The 20,746-nt window shown below is 41.8% G+C and overlaps 1 protein-coding gene across 2 annotated transcripts; it reads right to left on the bottom strand.

The window, feature by feature from the left end:
- Positions 1–4,711: 4,711 nt before the first annotated feature.
- On the bottom strand, positions 4,712–19,928 carry KCNG3 (potassium voltage-gated channel modifier subfamily G member 3). 2 transcript variants are annotated; one of them, XM_037406002.1, is made up of 2 exons: positions 18,976–19,928; positions 4,712–10,411 (listed from the first exon to the last, which is right to left on the bottom strand). In XM_037406002.1, the coding sequence occupies exons 1-2, from the start codon at positions 19,629–19,631 to the stop codon at positions 9,766–9,768; spliced, it is 1,302 nt and encodes a 433-aa protein (XP_037261899.1). In that variant the 5' UTR covers positions 19,632–19,928; the 3' UTR covers positions 4,712–9,765. The 2 variants fall into 2 exon arrangements, with proteins under 2 accessions (XP_037261899.1, XP_037261900.1); XM_037406003.1 differs by having other exon boundaries at positions 19,009–19,928.
- Positions 19,929–20,746: the final 818 nt, after the last annotated feature.

The following is a 20,746-nucleotide window of genomic DNA, read 5'->3' as shown; positions in this document are numbered from 1 at the left end:
AACAAAATTACTGCAAGTTCCTTCTCTGCTTTCACTAGGTTATTGAACTATAGCATCATGTTTGTAGTGCTTCAGGGAGAGATGAATTAGGAGTGAGATCTACACCCTTGCCTTACGGTGAAGTTTTATAAGTAGAGACAAGGGAAAAATTCTCCAAATGCTATTAAAAAGATTTTACTTAAGGTCCCATATATTTTCAGTGTAATCTAAGAGCTGACTTTGGTTCACACATAAGCCAATTTGAACTTTGGAACAAATATTATGTGTGTTCCCTTTGCAGCCTTAAAGCTTAAAAAACTTTCTTAAAGTTGGTTACAAAAAAAAAAAATAATTCTATGATTTGTGCATTTGATAGATGAGGAGGAAATAAAAGACCTAGTAAAGAGTTTATGGATTATTTATGACTACTGCTAAATAACTGCAGGTTTCTACAATGGACTTACCCAATTTTCCCTCTGAACTGTAACACTCCAGCAGAACATCTTTTGATTCAGGAGATCTGTATCTCTCCTTTGAGCGGTAAAAATGCCTAATCGAGTACTGTAGTGCTTATCTTCTTACCTAGTCTCCAAGACAATTTATGGTGCTTTAGCTGAGCTTTTGTTTCATACTTTTTTAAAAGCAAAGTAGTAAGTATTGTTTGTAGTATAGCCTGCTTTAAAATACTAGGAGAAGATGGATAAAGATGTCACATGGGTAGCCCAAGTTACTGGGCTGATTGCAGCAGCATGTGCTTCATATGTTATCATTAGCCTTAGAGTGTGAGGAGTTGGTTGACATGGTGCTGACCACAACTTCTGCCAGTGTAAGCAGCAAAAGGTTGTGTGTAGTGTACCAGCTATCATCGTTAAAGGCTAAGAGAGAGACCCTTCATGCCGAGATGGCACACTTCCATGGAAGTTTCCAGCCGTAATCTCTGAAAGGAAAGGATAGGATGTGACTTCTGGGGAGGTTTCAAGTCAAAACCCTCTGTTTGCTTTTGTGTGTATTTTGAGTTGTAGCCTGCAGAATCCAGTCCCTGGATCCCCTTAGTGTAATGCCTTACGCTTTTTGGTAGTCATTAGCGCTCAACAGAAAGGCAAGTGACTGCTGAGTGGCATGAGACAGTGCCAGATTCTCTTTTATTCTCCTCGTCTGAGAGACTGTGTCTGCAAGCAGACACATTCAGAAAGCATTTAGAGGGAAGTACTAAATCACAAATGTTGGCAATACAAGTTATTGTTGCAGTTTGTAGCCCAAAGAAATGGCTGAAAGCTTTTCTTTTTAGCAAAGTAGGCAGGTTCCAGTTGGGTTACACTTAACAGGGATGAGCGGACTTATTAGCACAGCTCCTTGAGGGGCAGGACGCCCAATTTACATAAGCATGTACCTATAGAAATGACAGTAGGTCAGAAAAGAATGGACAACATGGAATGGCAGACAGTGGGCTGGCACTGTGGTTTCAGAAATATTTGGTGTGCCAGTGCATAAGTCTGCCAGTGTGGCTAGTGGCAGAAAATGGGGCAGCTAGGATAAGGGTAAAAACCAAAGAGGAGATTAGTTGCATGGGAAAACCCTGGCAAAGGAGGAAAGCAGAGATGTATTTTCAAGGAGGGTGTGGCAGGACAGCAGCAGTGATGGGGAAGAGGGCTGAAAAGCACAGCAAAGTCCTATTGCGTTTAGTGTCCAAGAGTTACCTGCATTGAATGTTTCTAGTTTTTGGTGAGTCACTTAGAAAGGACTTCCTTACTGTCTCAGAGCCTTTTACATTGTTGGATTTAGTATTTTTAACCTCTCCCTATCCCTCTACCCCAATTCCTTTTTTCATTAATTAGCCTTCCACCTGCTTTTCTGCAATGCACTTTCAGTTTGCATGACAATCCTGGACTCTAAGTAGGGATACATCCACAAAGCAGGGAATATAAAAGTAATTCCTCTCATGGATCTTAAACTGGGATCTTTAATACTCGAGTGAAAGCCTGCCAGTTTCTGAGGCTGTAAATTGCTTCTAGCGTGAGTCTATTATATGCTGGTGGAAGTGGACCAGGTAGTGGAAATGTACTGTCCAAGCTTGGCCAGTTTGCCTTACAGCTTCTTAGTAGAAACAGCAATTTAGAGTACTTGACCAAAAAGTAAAGAAGTACAAATTTGTACCTCCAGCATCCTATTGGCAATTCAGCTGTCTGGTCCACTCACTTGGCAGGAGTTGATGGCCAAAGGTGGACAGGCGATCTTTACTGCAGAGTTGTGAGTGGATTTGAATAGGCTGTGGGATGTGAGGCACCAGGATGAAGGGTGGGATATGGATGATTTAGGCTATTTTGTATTGCTTTGTAAAACTTTTGCTTTGCCTGACTGTTTCTTCCCATTATATATGACATTTATTGTGGGGGAGGAGAGAGCTTCTTATCCTACACTGAGACAGAGAAGTGTATGGGTATTTATTCTCAGCTATCTAATCTGGAGTCGAACTGCATTTCTAATGTGAATAGGTTGGTTTGTATGAAGAGAAGGCAAAGGTATCAGCAGTGTCAGTCCCTTCATGTTAATGTTTATCCTTAATCTCCTTGAGTGAGGATCAAGTGAAATAAGAAAGAGAAATGTCTAAGAAAACAAGATAGAGATGCTAAGGTTGGAGTCTGCCATAAAGAGGAAAGCAGATGAGCTTCATGGTCCCAGGTCTTGTGCTGAGGGTTACCTGGCATTTACATCCAAGACTTTGTCTTCCATAACCCAGATGACAAATAGATTTTCTAAAACAAAGCAAAGTTTGTCTTAGCTAGCTTTTATTCACTGCTGGTTGCCTGACCCCCTTGAAGATTTTTCTATTCAGACATACGTGGGGTTTAAGCCTCTTGCATCAATGCAGACCAAAAAGCTCCTGTGACCTATAGGCTTAGTTTGCATCAAAGCACCCAACAGGTACAGCGTAAAGACACTGCATCCAAAGGCAGGGATACTCAAGGAGTCCATATAAATAAATAAGCAAGTAAGAATCTCTGGCAGGAATCTACACTTTTAGATTTGTATTTATTTATTTTGTATTGAAGTAATTCTGTTAGTGATGCTTTTCCTTTCAGTAGGCCTCTGAATGACTGTATTTAATGAATACACCGTTGGGATTGTTTTTCCTCTTTTATGTGGCATCTATATAGTAGCATCCTTATATAGCATCAAGGATTCAAGATGCTATTTTAATAAATGGCCCCAGTTTTACTCATTCATAGCATCCCATCAAATGACATCAAGTTCAAATATTAAACCCTAACAAAAGTCATGGTTAGAGGTTGTGCTGTCTTGGCAAGGCCTTTAGCAACGTAGAGAAGATTGTCTTCTAAATGCTGCATTCTCTGGAAGTCTCTCTAAATTGAGGGGAAAAAAAGTATTTGAACACTTAGTACTTAAAAGTATATCAGGCTCAACAGGTAAGCTACACTCGTGCTACAAAGAAATACCATGTTGTTTGCTTGCACTGTTGTCTGCATAGAGCTTTTGATCTGTGTTTCAGGCTTGGATTATATGGGTTTTGGGAGCAGCACTGTAATTTTGAGCCATGGCTGTAGAGCACTTAGTACAACAGAAGCCTGGCCCTCACTGTAGTTCCTAGTTGCTACTTCAATATTGGTAAAAGAGCACTGAAAAGAAATACAAGAACTGAAGTGGAGGATTTCAAGGGTACAAGGGAAAGAATTCAAATTTTGATTTCCCAGAATTTGATGAACTTATTTACTGTTTTCTTTTCAAAGTTCTTATAGCAAACAAATGTATAAAATGTTCCCCAAGGCAGTAAGAATTGATCTTTCTGGGGGCATTTTATGTATTTACAGTTGCATCTTAGATTGCTAGGAGATGCAAGTGCTGAGCATATCTGTAAAACAAAAACAGTGTTATAATATTAAAAAACCCTTCTGCTTCCAAAATATTTCAGAAGATCTTTTAGAAAAACACTTCTAAAATACATGACTATGTGGACACCTGCTTCATTTCTTCACTGACTGATTTTATGTAAAACTTTTAAAACTAATAAATAAAATATGAGAAGTAAAAAACGCTCATGATTTCTAAATGAAAAGTCTGTTCATTTTCATAATAATGCAGTGGGCTGGTGCCAGAATAGTTCATAATTCAGTGATCTCTTAAAATATTCAAACTTTTTTAAAAAAGAACATTAGTTACGATTATTTTTGGAAGTACTTTTGAAATGGCTGCATTTAAAGAACCACCAGGGTCTCAGATCCATTCACGAGAACGCAAGCATTGTACTGGTGAAACTTCTGGTTGTTTTGAAATTCCAGAATGAACACCATGTTGATCCATTTTTCTAGATTTGTTCTTACAAATAATTCCTGGGGCATAATGTATGTGTTACACGGCTGCTTTTTCATTTTGTTTTGACAGTTCTGTTGTCCATAATTATAATAGATATCCAGCTGCTGAAGCATAACCCTGTGAAGATTTAACTTTATTTTTTGGCTCAGACTAACTTCTGGATCAAATATTCAAATTTTCTATTGAGCAACCCCTAGCTTCGAAATGGCAGACTTGTCAGCAGCCAAAAATTGTTAAAGGAAAAAGGTTTTTGCCCCGGTACAATACCAATATGAACAGCTATAGAATTAATTTGTTAAAAAGAAAACATTTTACAAACATTTGTGTTTTGACCAGTAGTTAATGAAATATAGCAACAAGACCAGCAAATTTTATTATGTGATTTTATGCATCTAATTCTGTATTCACATCAAAACCCACATTTATTACCTTTTCAAATTATAGTATACATTTTTCTTTACAGATAAGCACACAATATATAAAATTAATGTTCTATAAAATTATAAACCTTTGCGTTTGTAAAGAATATAGGAGTCTAAAATGTGTAGTTGCAAACATTCATATTTTATTAATTTGACCAAAGATTTATATTATTCTTCTGTGGCTCTTCAAATTTCTTGTCAAGCAGATTGTCAGTCTTTGTTGCTCACTGTGCAGCTTTCTTGATGCTTAACCTATCCTGTCATCTGCAAAAGATACTCCCAGCTTTGTGCTGCCCTTCACAGGCCATACATCATATTAGGTTTTCACTATGAAACCAGCATTTTGTTGCTTCTTCCATGTGGGCTGGGGCAGCTCTTCAGCTAGTGTAAACTGTTACAGCTCTAGCAAAGCTGGAAGACCTCTCTCACCAAGTCTACTTATTTTTAAACGGGGTTCTGTTTTATGTAGCAAGTTGAACCTGCATGTTTGGTTTTACAAACAAGTAACAGAATACGAGAGTCAATTTTCTTCTTTAAAATCTTACGTGATTTTTTTTAGAAAGCAATATAATCTTTTTTGCTGTGCACAGCTCATTTAATTTTCCAGCAAGTGTCTCCTTAGAAGCTCGTTTCAAAGGATAAATCTGAAATTTTCAAGGTACTTCAAATGATTCAAACTTTAATCAGTGGTTTTATCCTGAACCTCAGGTGGGAGAAAATTCAGGGCACATCAGACCTTGTTCCTTGTGCTGGTTCCCAGGAAACTGGCTGGTTTGGCTGCTGAATTTAGCTGGATGGCGTGTGCGTATGACCACTTGCTGCTGGCAGACATTCAGATCTGGTAAGATTTTTGTAGTTGTTACCCACAGGGAAAAAGACAAGTGTTTTGAACCCATAAGGACTTCAGTTTCATTTTGGAAACGTGAGGATGAATGCTACAAAAGCCGAAGACTGATTCCTTTATAGGCACAAATTGCATACACGATACAAAAACCCAGTTCCTTTTCCTTTAAATTCATGGGTATCAAGATAGGAACCTTACATTAACAGGATTTTTATCTTCCTCAAACTTGCTGCTATGTACACCAGGATAAGCCATTGTACGGTAAAAATGAGTATCACGTATTTAAATGGCTGACCCCTATGCTGATACTGTTTAAAATAATCAATCAATCAAAACTGGGGGTGGGGGATGTATTCATTAAGACAATATTGTTTCAAGCCTTGCATCAAGGGAGATGATAATCCTCCATTTTTTGTGATTTTGGGGATTGTGCTTCATGTAGAACTGTAGGAGGAAAATGTACCCTAGACAGCTTTCCATTCCAGTGATTTCATTAATGATCAAATGCTGTTAATTGGCACGCAGTACCTTGAAGGATTGCAGCCGATATATACTTCCCAACAGGTCAGTCCTAAGGATTGAACCTAGTATATAATGTATGATTAACCTTCACTGTCATCAAAACATACGATGGCAGTTCAAAACTCATCGGTTTTATTTTTAGATGAACAGAAAAGCTGGATCGCAATTATGTAAGTTGTCTTAATTTGTCTCCAGTTTTATTATATTTTTATTTCATCTCATTTGTTCCAACTGTGAATGTTTCAGATACTGAAAGAGGTACTGCTCATAAAGTATCACATTGTACAGGGTTCACACTGGCAGTGATCAGAAGTGAGCCAGCTTGTCTTCGCTTGGCTTTGAAATGCTGTGTTTTGAAATGGAGTGCTGCAAGCCATGCCTGCATAAACCATGGTCTCAAGTAAACGTCTAGTAGAGCAGTTTCATCTCTTTAAAAGTATGCTTAATTTTGACTACACATATAATTCAATTTTTTTTAGTTTCACCAAAGAAACACTGGTCCATTGAAAATAAGGTGACATACATTACTGGAAGTCAGGAACCCTATTTAATTACTATAAAATTCTGGTTTAAGGCTACTGTTGAGATCACATTACTTCAACTTGGTTTCTAAGGAAACTAAAGTCTACACACTGATAACCATACAACAATAAAAAAACCAAAAATACCAAAATCCCAACCACCTCAGTCTCTCTCCTTAGTGGGCCTATATAGAGCAGTTTCAAAATATTTTATTAGAACACAAATTAAAAAATACATTAGGTCATTCTGTTCACACTTTGCCATATAAAAAGTGAACATAAGCTGTTAAAAAAAAAGTACAACTTAAGATCATCTCCACAGACTTACTCCTTTACATGATTATTTTCATTAGATGATTTTTTTACACTGGGAAAGGATTCTTTAGCTGGAAAACACTTTAGAAAGGATCAAACATTTGTTTGTATACCATGTAAGAGCTTGGATCTTTGAGAACTTCCTGTCCTTAGTTGCTTATACAAAATGATTCAGGGGGCAAACTGGTATTCACAAATTACTATATGCATTAATTTATATTTTTTCCTTTTTACGAGCATCTAAAGATTAGATTTATCAATAGTGCTGAAATGCATTTTATTGTGTCTCAAAATCAAGATTGCAGCATACTTTATATTCACATTCCATATGGATTTCAAACTATTGTCATCGTGATGATGGTTTGGGTGTTTTGTGGGAGGAGGGTTTTATCTCAAGAGTACTGATTTGGTTAAATACAATACATGGACAAAAGACAAAGTAACTTTTAAGGAGTTTTATGAAAAACAGTATTTTTCCCGAGCTTTAAAAACAGCATACAAAAATCTGTAGGGCTAAGTTCTTAGGTGGGTTTTTTAACCTATTGTTAATGGAAAAAAATAATCGGAGCAGAATAAAAAAAATACTAGTGATTTTCTCCTTGAAAATGCTTTTGATACTGTCAAAATAACCTTTTCATTAGAAGATGAAAATGTCATTTTCTTCAACAGCTGTGTTTGGATTAAAGTCTGAAATTTCAGTTTTGTCAAGGAGGAAATTTTTTGTGAGGAGAAAAAAAACCCTCAAAAAACATTTCAACTGAGTATAATATATAATATATGCAGGATATATATAGGTACGCATGCAGGAATACAGAGCCAGCATCTCCGCTGGTGTAAAACTTCTAAGTGTCTCTGAAGTCACAACTTGCCTGACATCAGCTGTGAATTTCATCTAAGAAATTTTTGCTTATCTCCTATTCACATCTCTGTGGAGCCAGCCTCCAAACGACATGATTCTGATATAAAAGGCATGAAGACAGTGGTACAGGGAACTACAGAGCAAACCTTCTGAACACCAGACAGCGTCAGTGGCAAGGAACAGAGGTATGGCTGTAACGTTACTTAATAATGTAGGAATTGAAGGAATAGTCAAGCTTGCCAGTAAGAAGATGACTAAAAATCTTTCCAGGTCTTCAGAAAAAAAATTATTTGCAATGTAATTCTTTATGACTACTTAAGACTAAGACCTCTTAAAATTATAATGAACTTTTCAGGTCTCAGGGTAGAGCCTTCAATATACTGGTTACTGACCAATGTGGTACTTTTATTTGAGTATGCAATTTCAGAGATGCGTTTTCTAGGTGGTACTCATTTTACTTCTAAAGCTTTTAACAAATACATATATAAAAGATGCTTCTACAGCGCAGTAATAGTAAATGCGGTATTTTCAGGCAAGCACACCAAGTTCAGCGATGCTGATGACTCTGAACTTCCATGTTAATAAGAAAGCTCCCTGTTGATGTTTATTTGTACCCAAATCGGTAAAGCTGTAACTTAGTTTTATAAACTATACTAGTTTTAGCATCTAACTGCACATTTCTACAGAGCAGCCTTTCAGAATTATACTGAACAATGCTATTAAGCAGTACTACACAAGAAATGTAGTGAACAGTATTTCAGAACCTATCTTGATTCATTTTGATTTTCTAGTTACATTGGAGAATATACCATTTTGCCAAGTGCAACTCACACTTCCATATTTTACTTTCTTTGGTACGCTCTGGGCTTTTTACAGTTGTTTTTAAAACTTCCATTAGAGTGTGTCCTTCAGTAAGGACTGCAGAATTTAAAGATGATGAAGAGTCTCATCTGACAGGGAGCAGCTAATTCTTGTTTTCCACTGCTTTCTCCAGACTGTTTCAAGTGATGGAATGTTATAATTTGTCTTACAGAACTTTCATTATGATATATATGTTTAATTAAATGGGGGGCGGAGGGGAGAATCTATGCTTATGAGTATGTAACTTCAGGTGGATGGAGCTGAATTGAGCGTATGTAAAATTTGGATAGCTCCCCCACTAAGTGACCAGAAAATATATTTATCAATGACTGACTTTTTTATGCTGATCTTTGTAAAGTACAACACTTGCTTCTACTAACAATTTGGTTCCAGAGAAGAAATCAATTGTGCCTAAGAAGTCCTTGCTACAACATTCAGAGGTGAACTTCTTGCACTTCTTCGAATTATCAAATTCAGAGCAATGCCACTGACTTCACTAGTTTTAGAGACTTGTGTGCTTCATCAAAGATCAGAATCAGGCCTCAAGATTTTTTGCCCCGCAGACCTATATTCTTCATCTTTCCTGAGTTACAGAACCAGCTCTGTGCTGTCGTGAAGCTCAAAAGTAGCAGAGATTCTCCTTTAGTATCTAATTTGATTATCTGAGTTAAAAGTGGAGATATTTCAGGCAAGAAGTTATTGATGCCTCTACGGAGTATTTAGATATTGAAATCTTGGAAAACTTCTGCTACACGTGGCTTAAAATGGTATAGGATGTAATTAGGGGAATGACGGATCTCAGTGTTAAGCCCATGTTTTTGTTCTGCTTTTTTGTGGAAAGGCAAACTGAAGACCAAACTGGTCTGGTTGAGGACTTCTGAATCCTCTTTTGTTAATTTTGTTCTCTCAAATTTGAAGCATCACTCCCTCTCCCTGCAAGGTGCCCAAGGCAGATGGCCATCCTTCCTGTCTGAATGGTGACGGGCTTTCTCCAGGCTGGTGAGAATGTTGTTCCATAGGACCATCCAGTCAAGGAGGACACACGAAGGGACCTTCCACCATTCTCTGCTAAGACAAAGCTTAGCAAGTAACTACAACAGAATGCAAGTTTGGTCAATTTAAGAATTCAGCAGAGAGGCTTCTACTGTACCTAGCGGATCGGAACTTGAGCTCATGGTAACATTGCACAAAGCTGTGATAAATGAACGTGATCGGCAAGGCTAATAAAACGATGCCACTAACCACACAAATTCCTCCAAGAATCCTTCCTGGTACAGTGATGGGACACATGTCACCATAACCAACCGTGGTCATCGAGATGATCACCCACCAACAAGCAGCAGGAATGCTGGCATAATCCTTATTCTTTGCTCCCAAGTCCAGCCCATTTTCAAGAAGCTGGGAAAGTGCACTGAAAATTGCCATAGCAACACAGATAAAGACAAGTAGCATCACCATCTCTCTGTAACAACGCTTCAGAGTCAGACCAAGTGTTTGAAGGCCAATGAAATGACGAGCCAGTTTAATCACCCAAAAGATCCTCATCATTCTTAAGACCCTCAAGGTGACTCCAGCCCTCTGAAGCTGCGAATTTTCCCCTGTGAAAACTGTCATAAGAACAGAGATGTAGTAAGGAGTAATTGCCAGTAAATCAATGATGTTGAGAGGTCTTCTGACAAACTCACACTTGTTTTTGGAGACGATGAACCTCACAATGCACTCTGCAGTGAACCAGCCTATGCAGATAGCTTCAATTATCCTGTCAAAAGAAACAAAGTACAGTATTTATGTTCTGTGCAAAAGCTCTAGTGGATGTTTGGTTTGTTCACAGGTATTACCAAATTGACATTCAGACCTTCACAAACGACAAACAGAAAGCCACGTTATTCCTATCCTACGCATGTAGCACCAGATTTCAGCAAGTAACTTGAGGATCTAGTGAGGAGTTAAACCTGATTATTGCTAAGTATTCACTCAGTGACTATTTTCTTTGAATTATAGATTGCTGCTGGTCCTAATACTGGGCATATATGCTCAGTATTAAAACCAGGACTCTACAGGAAATGGTATGCCCCTGATGCCAATGTGTAACATTATGCAGAACACTGGTTTTTGGTGTTTTTTTTAATAGGTTGGGTTTTGGGGGATTTTATTTTTTGTATGTGTTAAATCTCTGAGGCCTGATCCACTTAGGAATGCCAAGGACTGTGGATCAATGAACTGGCTGGTTATGAACGGCAATTTATAGAACCAGACTGCTAAACTGAAATGGAAGTGAAGACAGAACAGGCAGAAATCAGCTTTTGCATTTGATAATAATTCATGCAAATGGGCCTTCAGGAACCAACCTAAACCAGTCTGCCTGATTTGCATCGCAAACAGGGCCTTATGTAGAACTATATTCAGAACTTCGTAGGTATGGCCAGTAAATACAGATGGTATTTTATTTTTCATCATTGGGTACACAAAGTAATAAGCTTGTGTCCTCTCATCTACCACTATGCTCTGCATTACTGAATTTTCTCTTTTGTTTTAAATGCAACTCCACCTAAACTGCATTGCAGCAAGAACGTCAGGGTAGCCAAAGCAACAGGCAAGATCATCTTGCCAAATACAAATAATGGCCCTAAGAGAATAAATCCTGGAAGGTGATTTCAGTATGTTCTTAAATATTTTCAAGTCCCAGTACAGTGAATGAGACTTGAGAACACCTCAACAGGAAACTGGTGGAAGGTAGAAACAGGAGATAAATGTTGCTTTAGGATTATTTAATCACTGTTGTGCATGTAGTCTCAAATCTCCCATCTGAAAAAAAAAAAAAGAATTCAGACTGTGGTCACTTGTTTAATACAGAGGGAATGGCAGCTAATCTTTCCCTCTTTCCTTATCTTTTTTCACCAACAGTTTCAGCAAAGAAAAAGCTGATCGCCAACGCCTTCATACCAACAAGTCTGAAACCAAACTGATGTGAGATTGGGTATTTCAAAAAACTACATACAGCCAGAGCTCTTTTGCTACTCCAGGGATCCTAACAAGGTAGTGTCTGTTGAAAGTTTCATACACTAAAGTTTTAATTAGTTTTCATTAATTTAATTTTACTCATTCATTCACTTTAGTTTTATGCTAAAAAATGGAGGAAACTAACAGTTGGTTGATGTGAAGTCATAAGGTACACCAATTCCAGCCACAGAAAATTTAAATGAATGTAAATTAATTACTTAAAGAAATAGTTATTAATGTGAAAGCTGACCTTGTTTTTCTGGTTTCATGAATAACAATAAAAGTTCTATAGGCAAGTGGCCTTTCTTCGTAAAGGGCTTATAAAACACTTGTTCATGTTGCCACCAGTTGATGGAAAGACCTGTGAATTTCAAAAACGCTTGCTTTTAAGAATTATGTGTGCTCTTAAAAATTAAGCTTTTGAAAATACTCGTGTTTCTTTCAACAATGACAGTGAGTTGTAAGTACCTCAGACAGATTTAATTTCTTTTAAAAAATGCTCAGATCATAATGTCTTCTAAACAAAAGTCATATGCAGAATATATGAAATTTATTGTATCAGTGTGGATTACTGTTCCTTTATGCCGAAAAAAATCAAGAAAAAATGTTAATGGGCAAGTTGTCTTAAATCCTTTTTACACATAATGAGGAAATACCTAGACTTCCCCTAGTAACACCAGTCAAACAACAAGATCATGGTAATGGACACACTGATAAAGTCTGAACGTGTTTATACGTTGGCTAGTTTAGATATTACAAAATGATTAAAGAAAAATTGTATTTCATTACATTCTATGAGATTTCTCTGGTAGTGCTGCCTGTACCCTATGACATGGAGCACTTGAATGAAAAAGCAATTTGTAGGTATACAATTTAGAGCTTTTTCACTCAGTATTTCCTCCTGATGCCCTGATAATGTTGGAAATGTGATTCCTCCATTTTGTCTCAAATTAGGCAGGTTATCTCAGAGTTGAGCTTTAAGGAAGTTAGGTCCTGATTGCTGTGATTCAGTAGAAGTCATCTTTATGAATCAACACTGACTCAGTGGTCCGGTATAACTTTGGGGAGTAGTTGTACAAGTAAAAATCTGTGAAATGTGATCAATCCGTTGTTTGACAGTGGCAGTTCCTAGCACAATAGATACTGTAAATCAGTTATACTTCAGTAGGAAGGACTGAAGAAGCCTTTTAACGTAGAACAAACTTGAAGAGAGCTAAGGAACATCACTGATGCAAAGATGACAAAGCAAGATCAAGACAGTGGGAGATGCATTATTGCCACTGTCTTCTAAATTGCACATTTTGCATCTGTCCTTCTTTCTCATCAATTATATACATCCTGGCTAGGGAGCACATAATGGAGAATGGTGTCTCTTACTTTTTTCTTTCCTCTCCTTACTTCTTAGCCACCAGTAAAACATTTTTCATTTTTCCTCTCTTGCCAGTCCCTTTTGCCTGTGTAGATGCATTTCAGCAGTCCTGATGAATCATGTAAAAGTATGTGCTTTGGTGAGAACTAGAAACCTCTGGCCTGTTGGGAAATCTAGAGCGCTACATACTGCGCTTCCACTTCCAGATCAAGTCTGCCTCTCCTTGTAGTGACTTATCTTTATAGCTCACCCTGTTAATGGATAAATAACATCTAATGAGGACAGCAAATTTAACAGTCCTCGAGAGAACTTAACTGAGTATGATGTTAAAGCCAAATAAAATGCATGCACCTGGAAGACTAAAGTTACTGTGTCTTCTCTAATCCATTCTTAAAATATGTACTGCATATTCACAAGACTGACTGCCTCTTACTGACTATTTCTGGAATAATGCTGTATTAAAATCTATAACTGTACATTTAGATCATGAGCTTTATTTGGTAAAATGTAGTACTTATAAACTTCCATCACAGTTTTGGTTGGTGTTTTTCCCCCATCACTTCAGTTTTAAAATAGCTGGTATTCAAAAAGGAGAGAGGAAATTAAAAACAAACTCATAAAGTGTTTCCTTGAAAATTCCCCATGGAATTTGTAAATAACCAGAGGAAATACTAAAAATACTTAATTTTTATTCAGTCACAGGTTATTTCTGCTAAAACCTGCTGTTCATTGTCCCAGACCTAAGCACCTGAAATAGGGGTTTTCTCCTAAAATTTTAAGCCCCTTGGTACTTAACAGTTTTTCAAGATTGCTTTAATGAGTCTTTTGTCCATAAACAGAAAATCAAGCCTTTGTGAGCCTCATTTCTACCACAATCCCGTCACTGTTCAATTTCATGTCTGATAACTTCCTTTCAGAATAAGCTATTTTATGTACAATGAGTTAAACCACTTAAGAAATTATTTTTTCAATCACTAACAAGACTAGTTTGTTGTTACCAAAAGAGTCATACTGTGAACGTCTTAGAATATTTCAGCTTAGCGTTATTCTTTGCCCCAGTGTGCCAATTTGTACACTTTGAATATCCCCCGATAAGCTGGTTGAAATCTAGCCAAAATATTCGTTAGTGGCACTACTGCCTATTAAGCTTGTAAATAAAACATACACATTGACGGGACACATGAGGAAAACAGATGATATGATTAAAGACAGTATAGGACAGGATTAAAGATCAAAGTCTGTCAGCACTGATTTGTTAAACTGCTTCTAAAGCCTATTTCCACGTAAAGTATATAAACATGAAAAATGTCCAAGCAGTAGCCAGGATGATCAAATTCCTGCTGAGGAAGACTTCTAGTCATTTCAGCAAATGTCTTTTTCTTTATTCTTTTGAAATCAGCAGGGTTTCTGTCTCACTACAAACTGTAGTGCTGTCCCTGCTTTGGTAGCAGTAATATGTCTTGATTCATTAAATTTCAGTGACTTATGTGGGAGGTTGTAATGACCCAGCACTCTCCAGGAAAGGGGCAAATGCCTTTCACAGCTCTCAGGGGACATCTCGAGCCCTGGGATCCTCAAAGTATATGGATCTTTTCCATATACTTTGAGCATGAGTGGCACCTAGCCCTGGTGAGTTCATTAAGGTTCTCCTGTGGCCAGGCAGTGATACATGCCTGTTCTTTGTGCTACCTCTGTTTTCCAAAAAGCTTGTAAGTTCATTAGAAAAATCCACATCCATGTTTTTAACTTAGGTCTGTAGCTCCACTCTTTGCCTTCAGCCTACTGTTTTAACTTAGCAAAGGTGTGGTGTCCAGGTTAGATCTTACCCAGGAAAGAAGTTGTTTGGGTTTTTTTAACAGATGTTGGACCTGAGCATTCAGATGTTCTGAAATTCCACCACCATAAAGGAATAATGATTTTTGTGTACCTAAAATTCAAATGCAACTTTTTAAGCTGATGTTTTGCAGAGATGAGAAAAGGCCCTCTAGCACCTGTTGAGAGGTGCTGCTTGGAGAAGTTACCGTGTTTGCTTTTGCTTAAGAACACAACAATCATACAGGCTTGATGACCGGGTGATTTTCAATACAAACTTAACCAAGACTAGTAAACGGAAATGAGGCAACAGTCTCTCCCTTGTGCTAACAAGCTATTTACATTTAGCATTAGAAAAACAGTTTACAGGCAGGTAGATAGAACTGTGCTGGCAGTAAGTCAGGCAGCTCCAAATGACTTCCTATTACAGGCTTGAGCAGCTCTCCCCAAAAGATGATGCTGACAATAAGTGTAAGGACGGGTCCCTAATTAGAGACTCACAGTATGCATCTGTTGGCACAGTTCAGAGGAGAGCAAAGATGATTTGAAATTGCCAGAAGCAACAGAAGTGGAGACAAGCATCCCTGCTGTCTGGTCCTAAACTGTGCAAATCTGATGGAAATCTTTAGCTTTGATAAGTGAAATGTGCCAAGGCAAGGAAGAGAGCAAAAATCTCAAAATACAAGAAAATTAATAACTCATCCCTCATCCTGAGAACAGACCTGGGGAAGGCAATCCCTCTGCAAATCAGGGAATTACACTGTCAGTGTCTGTAAGATCTGTGACATGCAGAGGTCAGATTCCCCATCCCTCTCCCCTTAAAAGAGGCTTACTGGTGGAGGTCTCTGTTGCTCTCCAAAGGGTGTTACTGCAAGGGATCAGAAATAGCCTAGGCTGGTTAACCTTTCCAGAGTGTGGTGGCCTTGAAGAGTTGTAACAATGTAATGGTTTCTGAGAAAAGTTTGGTGGCCTCAATTCCTCTTCTGGTGAAGAGGTGTTAATACAGTAAAAACAAAAACCACTGGTATTAGCTGGCAGCTGCAGTAACCCTCACTGCAAACCTCATTAAAGAGGCTGATTTTGTAAATTACAGAGTTAGTGACTTCTGGAGTCCGCATCCAGGTAAGCTGGAGATACACTGCTGGAGCTGTTTTCACTACAGCTGCCCAAAGTGGTTCTGGGGATGCTTACCACAGTTCAGCCACAGAAATTATCCATGTGGCACCCTTCCAGGCTGTCAAATAACATCAAGGGATGTATTCGTAAGCACGTGAGAGACTTAATATCAAAGTTGCTGAATTTCATGAGGTGGTTCTCACCTCTTCTAAGCAGTGGCTTATGCTAAGGTAAATAGTCAGTTACATCCAAATTCGACAGTCTAAGGACTTCTAGATAAGCCCATTCAATTTTAATTTCTAAAACTTTTCAAAATACTTTTTCAGAAAAATGTAAAGTCTTCATACTAGTAATTACAGTGCCATGTGATTTAAAACTCACTGGCATACAGTGTCACAATTTCTCCCTTGAAAAAAAATTAATAATATTGTATTATCATGTTAAATAGAATTTCTTTATTTCTGAGGAACTTTGGTTAATAAACAAACCACAGAATTTGGCTTCAAACTTTTAAATGCATCAGAAACTAGTAGCCAAAATTTTAAAAGCCTTCTCAGCTAAGATGGGCAGTATTAGCAGAACACACAATCCCAGACACTCCTGTGTGATTTCCATGGTCATACTTTCAAACAAACCACTTAGCTACTTACATTTTGAAAACCTAACTCACTTTAAATGAAATAACCACAAAAGAACAGAAAACGGAAACAAATAAAGGGAAAAAAAGTCAGATGACAGCTGGGCACGTTAGGTCAAATCCTAGGACGTGTAAGTAGTCATGACTAAACCGGATCACTCAAAAGCAACTGCAGCTCACACCATTTTTTCCAGATACAACAGGCTTTTTAGTCATGATGCACTGTATGCAATAAAGAAAGAAGTGGCTCCTCTAAGTGAACAAGGCCACCTCAGCAGGTGACCAGCTGTGGACAGAAGGGAACACATCTGTATCTGTTTTCCTCGTGTTTGCCAAGAAATTGCTATCGCTTCCTGTGCAGTGAGAGCACACAGGTTAAGTCACACGTGAAATGAACCTGTATCAGTGTTTATATGTGACAGACTTCTGCAAGAAGATGGTCAGAAACTGTTCAGCCACAACTTTGGCAGTTATCTCTCTGTTTTTGTTGCAATTCCACAGAGTACTACAACCGGTACTGAAGGAAGTCACCCTACAACAGACAGTGGCCCTTCTGGTTTTAAAAGCAGCCTTCTCTGCCCTGTGAAGTGCTTGGCTACAATGTACATTGCAAGTATTTAGGACCTTATACTTCAAACACTTTGTATACAAGATGCAATTGTTCAGAAGAGTAAGATTATATGTGTATGTAATACAGATGTTCTTGAAGACAAAGGCACTATGAAAGAAGAATTACACATTGTATGCCTTGTTCCTCTGCGAGTTGAATCTTTTAAGTAAGAGAAAAACTGTTGTTTACTCGCACACCATGAAGACGTGAACAAAAATATGACCGATGTTGTTAATGCTATGTGTTGCATCATCTTCCCCTTTCTATTGGGGGTATCTAAGGAATTTGCTGCCTTACAAAAAGATCACCCGGAGCATCCACCCTTTGAAATAACCTTGCAAAGCTTAAGTAAGGCTTTTTAACTGGAAGAACCTGCAAGAGCAACGTATCTGATATTGACATATCTGAATCTAAGCAGGAATCAACAGCTGATCAGGCTGTATCTGCTTTCTTTTTGTTCATACAATTAATTCTTTGGCTCTGCTACAATGAGAAATACAGGTGCAGTTTTCCATTAAGCTAATGGAAACCATGAAAATACTTTCCAAGGAATTAATCTGGCTACTAAGATATAATATATCACATTCCAATTAACTCTATAGTAAAAGATGATGATTTCATAATGACAAGGCTGCAATTTTGCCGTAGGGCCCCCTTCAGCAGAGCAGAAGCTGAAAACTTTTTGTTGAATATCCTGTCTGTTCTAAAAGAAGGGAGAAGCTAGCAAATACAAGCAACGTTTACTTCTTTCTTTGTATCTCGGTCTTATTTGTGGGAGAAATCCTACCAGAGCAGTCTTGATTCTGTTCTCCAGGGAACAGAAGAGAGAAAGAGCAATGATACTCAAGTCAGCAGCGTTGCCTCGATGTAACCCTACTCTAAGGTCACAAAGGAGATGAGAAAGTGTTTGTTCTTACTAGGAAGGCTCAGGATTGTGCCTTACACCCCCCGCCCTGGTTTCTGCACCTGGTTTGCAGTGTTTAGTGTGCTTACACACGTTTCATCTAAAGGCAGTGTAAACATCTGTTACATTCATACATCGGAGCACTTACATGATGCATTTGCAAGAGCTTAATGTGCAGTCTGATCATCTCCTCTGTTCCCCACACAGATCCGAGATGGAACGAGCAGCAGGGGTAAGGCTGTTCCCACATACAAGATATTTACAAGAGCAGAACTGTAACAGGCACTAGACCTGCTCCAGCAGAAGGACCTGTATGCTTATACGCAGAGTACATACAAGGTTGTACCTTTCCCAACAGAAAAGAGAAGGGAATTGCATTTTCTTCTTTAATTTTTTTTTATTTCCCTTTTTTCCACAATCCTTAAGGCCCAATAGGATTTTCCGAGTGCCTGAACTTCTCTGTGGGCAAGGAGTCCCGTGGCTTCTAGAAGGGGGGAAGCAAGAGCTCCGGGCCAGACGCTGCACGGAGGGAGCCCCCTCCCAGCGCAGGGCAGCCCAGTTCCGCCGGCGGCCGCTCCGCTGCCCCAGCCCGCCCGGCGGCCCCGCACCGCCGGGGGCACGGCCGCCCCCTGCCCGCCGCGGGGCTCCCGCCCGCCCCCTGCCCTCGGAGCCCGGTGGGAGCCGGAGCTGCAGATCGGCCCCGAGGGACCCCCACACCCCCTCCCCCGGCTCCCCAGCCCGGGCCCGGGGTTTTAAGGCACGGAGGCGATCTCCGCCGGCGGCGGCTACAGCTACGGACCGGCAGGACGAGGGGCAGGACACACTGGACGGGACACACGGGGACCGGACAGCGGGAAAATAAAGGATCCTCCTACCCTGAGGGCTCCCTCACTGACTCTGCTGTGTACCTGCTCTGCTCCTCCACGCTGCGGTTCTCCGGCGCCCGCCACTCGGGCAGGGTGCTGGCGCACAGCACCACCATGGACACGATGACGAAGAGGATGGAGACGGTGGCCAGGACCTGGGCGGCCACGGAAGACGTGGGCTCCTCGAAAGTCCTCCTCATCCTCTCCAGCCACTTGCCGCCCTCGGCTCCCGGCGGCCGCCGGCCCTTGCCCTCGGGGCCGCCGCCCGGCTCCCCCGGCGGCTCCTCCGCCGCGTAGTAGGTGCACGTCTCGGACATGCGGTCGTCGAGGCGGCGCTGGCAGCAGTAGTCGAGGTGGGAGCCCTCCAGCCCCCAGTAGATCATCTCGTTGTAGAAGGAGAGCTCGCACATGTGCGGCACGAAGCGCAGGTGGCCGTGCCGCACGTACAGCATGATGAAGCCGAAGGCCTCCGAGTGCCGGTCGAAGAAGTACTCGTTCCGCTCCCGGTCGTAGTCGTCGCACACCTCCAGCACGTCCTGCTCCGAGAGGCAGCCGTGCAGGCGGCTCACCCGCCGCAGCGGGAAATCCTTCAGCACCTCCCGGGAGAAGGAGTACCGGGTGCCCCCGACGTTCAACACCACCGGGGGGCCGCGGCCAAAGTTCATGGCTTGGGCGGGACGGAGGAGGGAAGGGCGGGCAGGGCAGGGCAGGGCAGGGCGGTGGCGGCTGCCCCGGCTCCGGCTCCGCTCGCACCGCTGGCAGCTCCCGCCTGGCGACGGGGCGGGCGGGGAGGCAGCGGCGGCGGGCGAGGCGGCCGCGCAGGAGGGCGGGAGCGGCGGAGGCTGCGCGACCCCCGGCGCCGCAGCTGGCAGGTGCGGCCGCGGCCTCAGCGCCGGCGGGCGGGCGCCGCCGCGGGGCCCCGCCGGGGCGGGGGCGCGGGCATGGCGGGGCCGGGGAGCTCCGCGCCCGCCGCTCCGCTCCGCTCCGCCGGTGCCGGCTCGCAGGCGGGCGGGAGGCGGCGCGGCGGGTGGGGACACGCCTCCTCCCCCGCCCGCGCACATGGCGGAGCGCAGCGCAGCGCGGGGGGCGCCCCGATCCCCCGCCCCGGGCCCGGCGCTGCGGGCAGGGGGCTTCGGCTGCAAGCGGGGCAGAGCCGGCCCCGCCGCCCGCCCCGCCGAGCGGCACTTGTGCGAAGTTGGCCACCAAACCCCAGAGACACTTGGGGGGCGTCTGTCCGCACCCCACCCCACCCCCAAAAAAAAAAAAAAAAAAAGAAAAAGGCCGGGGGTGCGGCGCTCGGGCACGACGGCACTGGCTGCGTGTGCGGGGCCGCCGGCCGGCAGCGCCCGTCGCTCCCGTCTCGCCGGCCGGGCGGCGCCGGGGCGGCGGGGACAGCGGCCGGGCCTGGCTGCCACCGCGGGCGCCGCCCGTGTCCCCCCGGCGCGTGTGGGTGACGGGGCACTTCTCTGCTTTCCTCCTCACACGGTGTTTGGACACCGGGAAGAGTCAGGTGCCCTCGGCAGAGCCCTCTTCCCCGCGTCCGCCCACCCCAGCCTCATGCCGGCGCGCCCGCAGCCTCCTACGTTCTTGTGTCTTACACCTATGTCACAACGTTAAAACAGCCACCAGACCCTGTCTGCTCTCCAAAGCTTCGATTTCATTTGGTTGCATTATGCACGAGGAGTTTTTAATTTCTACCGCTGATTTTTTTAATTCTTTCTTCCCCCACCCCCCCCACCCCACCCCCCGACCCCGAATATGACAGTTCTCCAGGCTGAGG

The sequence above is a fragment of the Falco rusticolus genome, chromosome 12 (assembly GCF_015220075.1).
Source record: "Falco rusticolus isolate bFalRus1 chromosome 12, bFalRus1.pri, whole genome shotgun sequence".
Lineage (NCBI taxonomy): Eukaryota > Metazoa > Chordata > Aves > Falconiformes > Falconidae > Falco > Falco rusticolus.
Note: the sequence above shows the minus strand (reverse complement) of the source record. Positions and strands in the feature narration are given on the sequence as shown.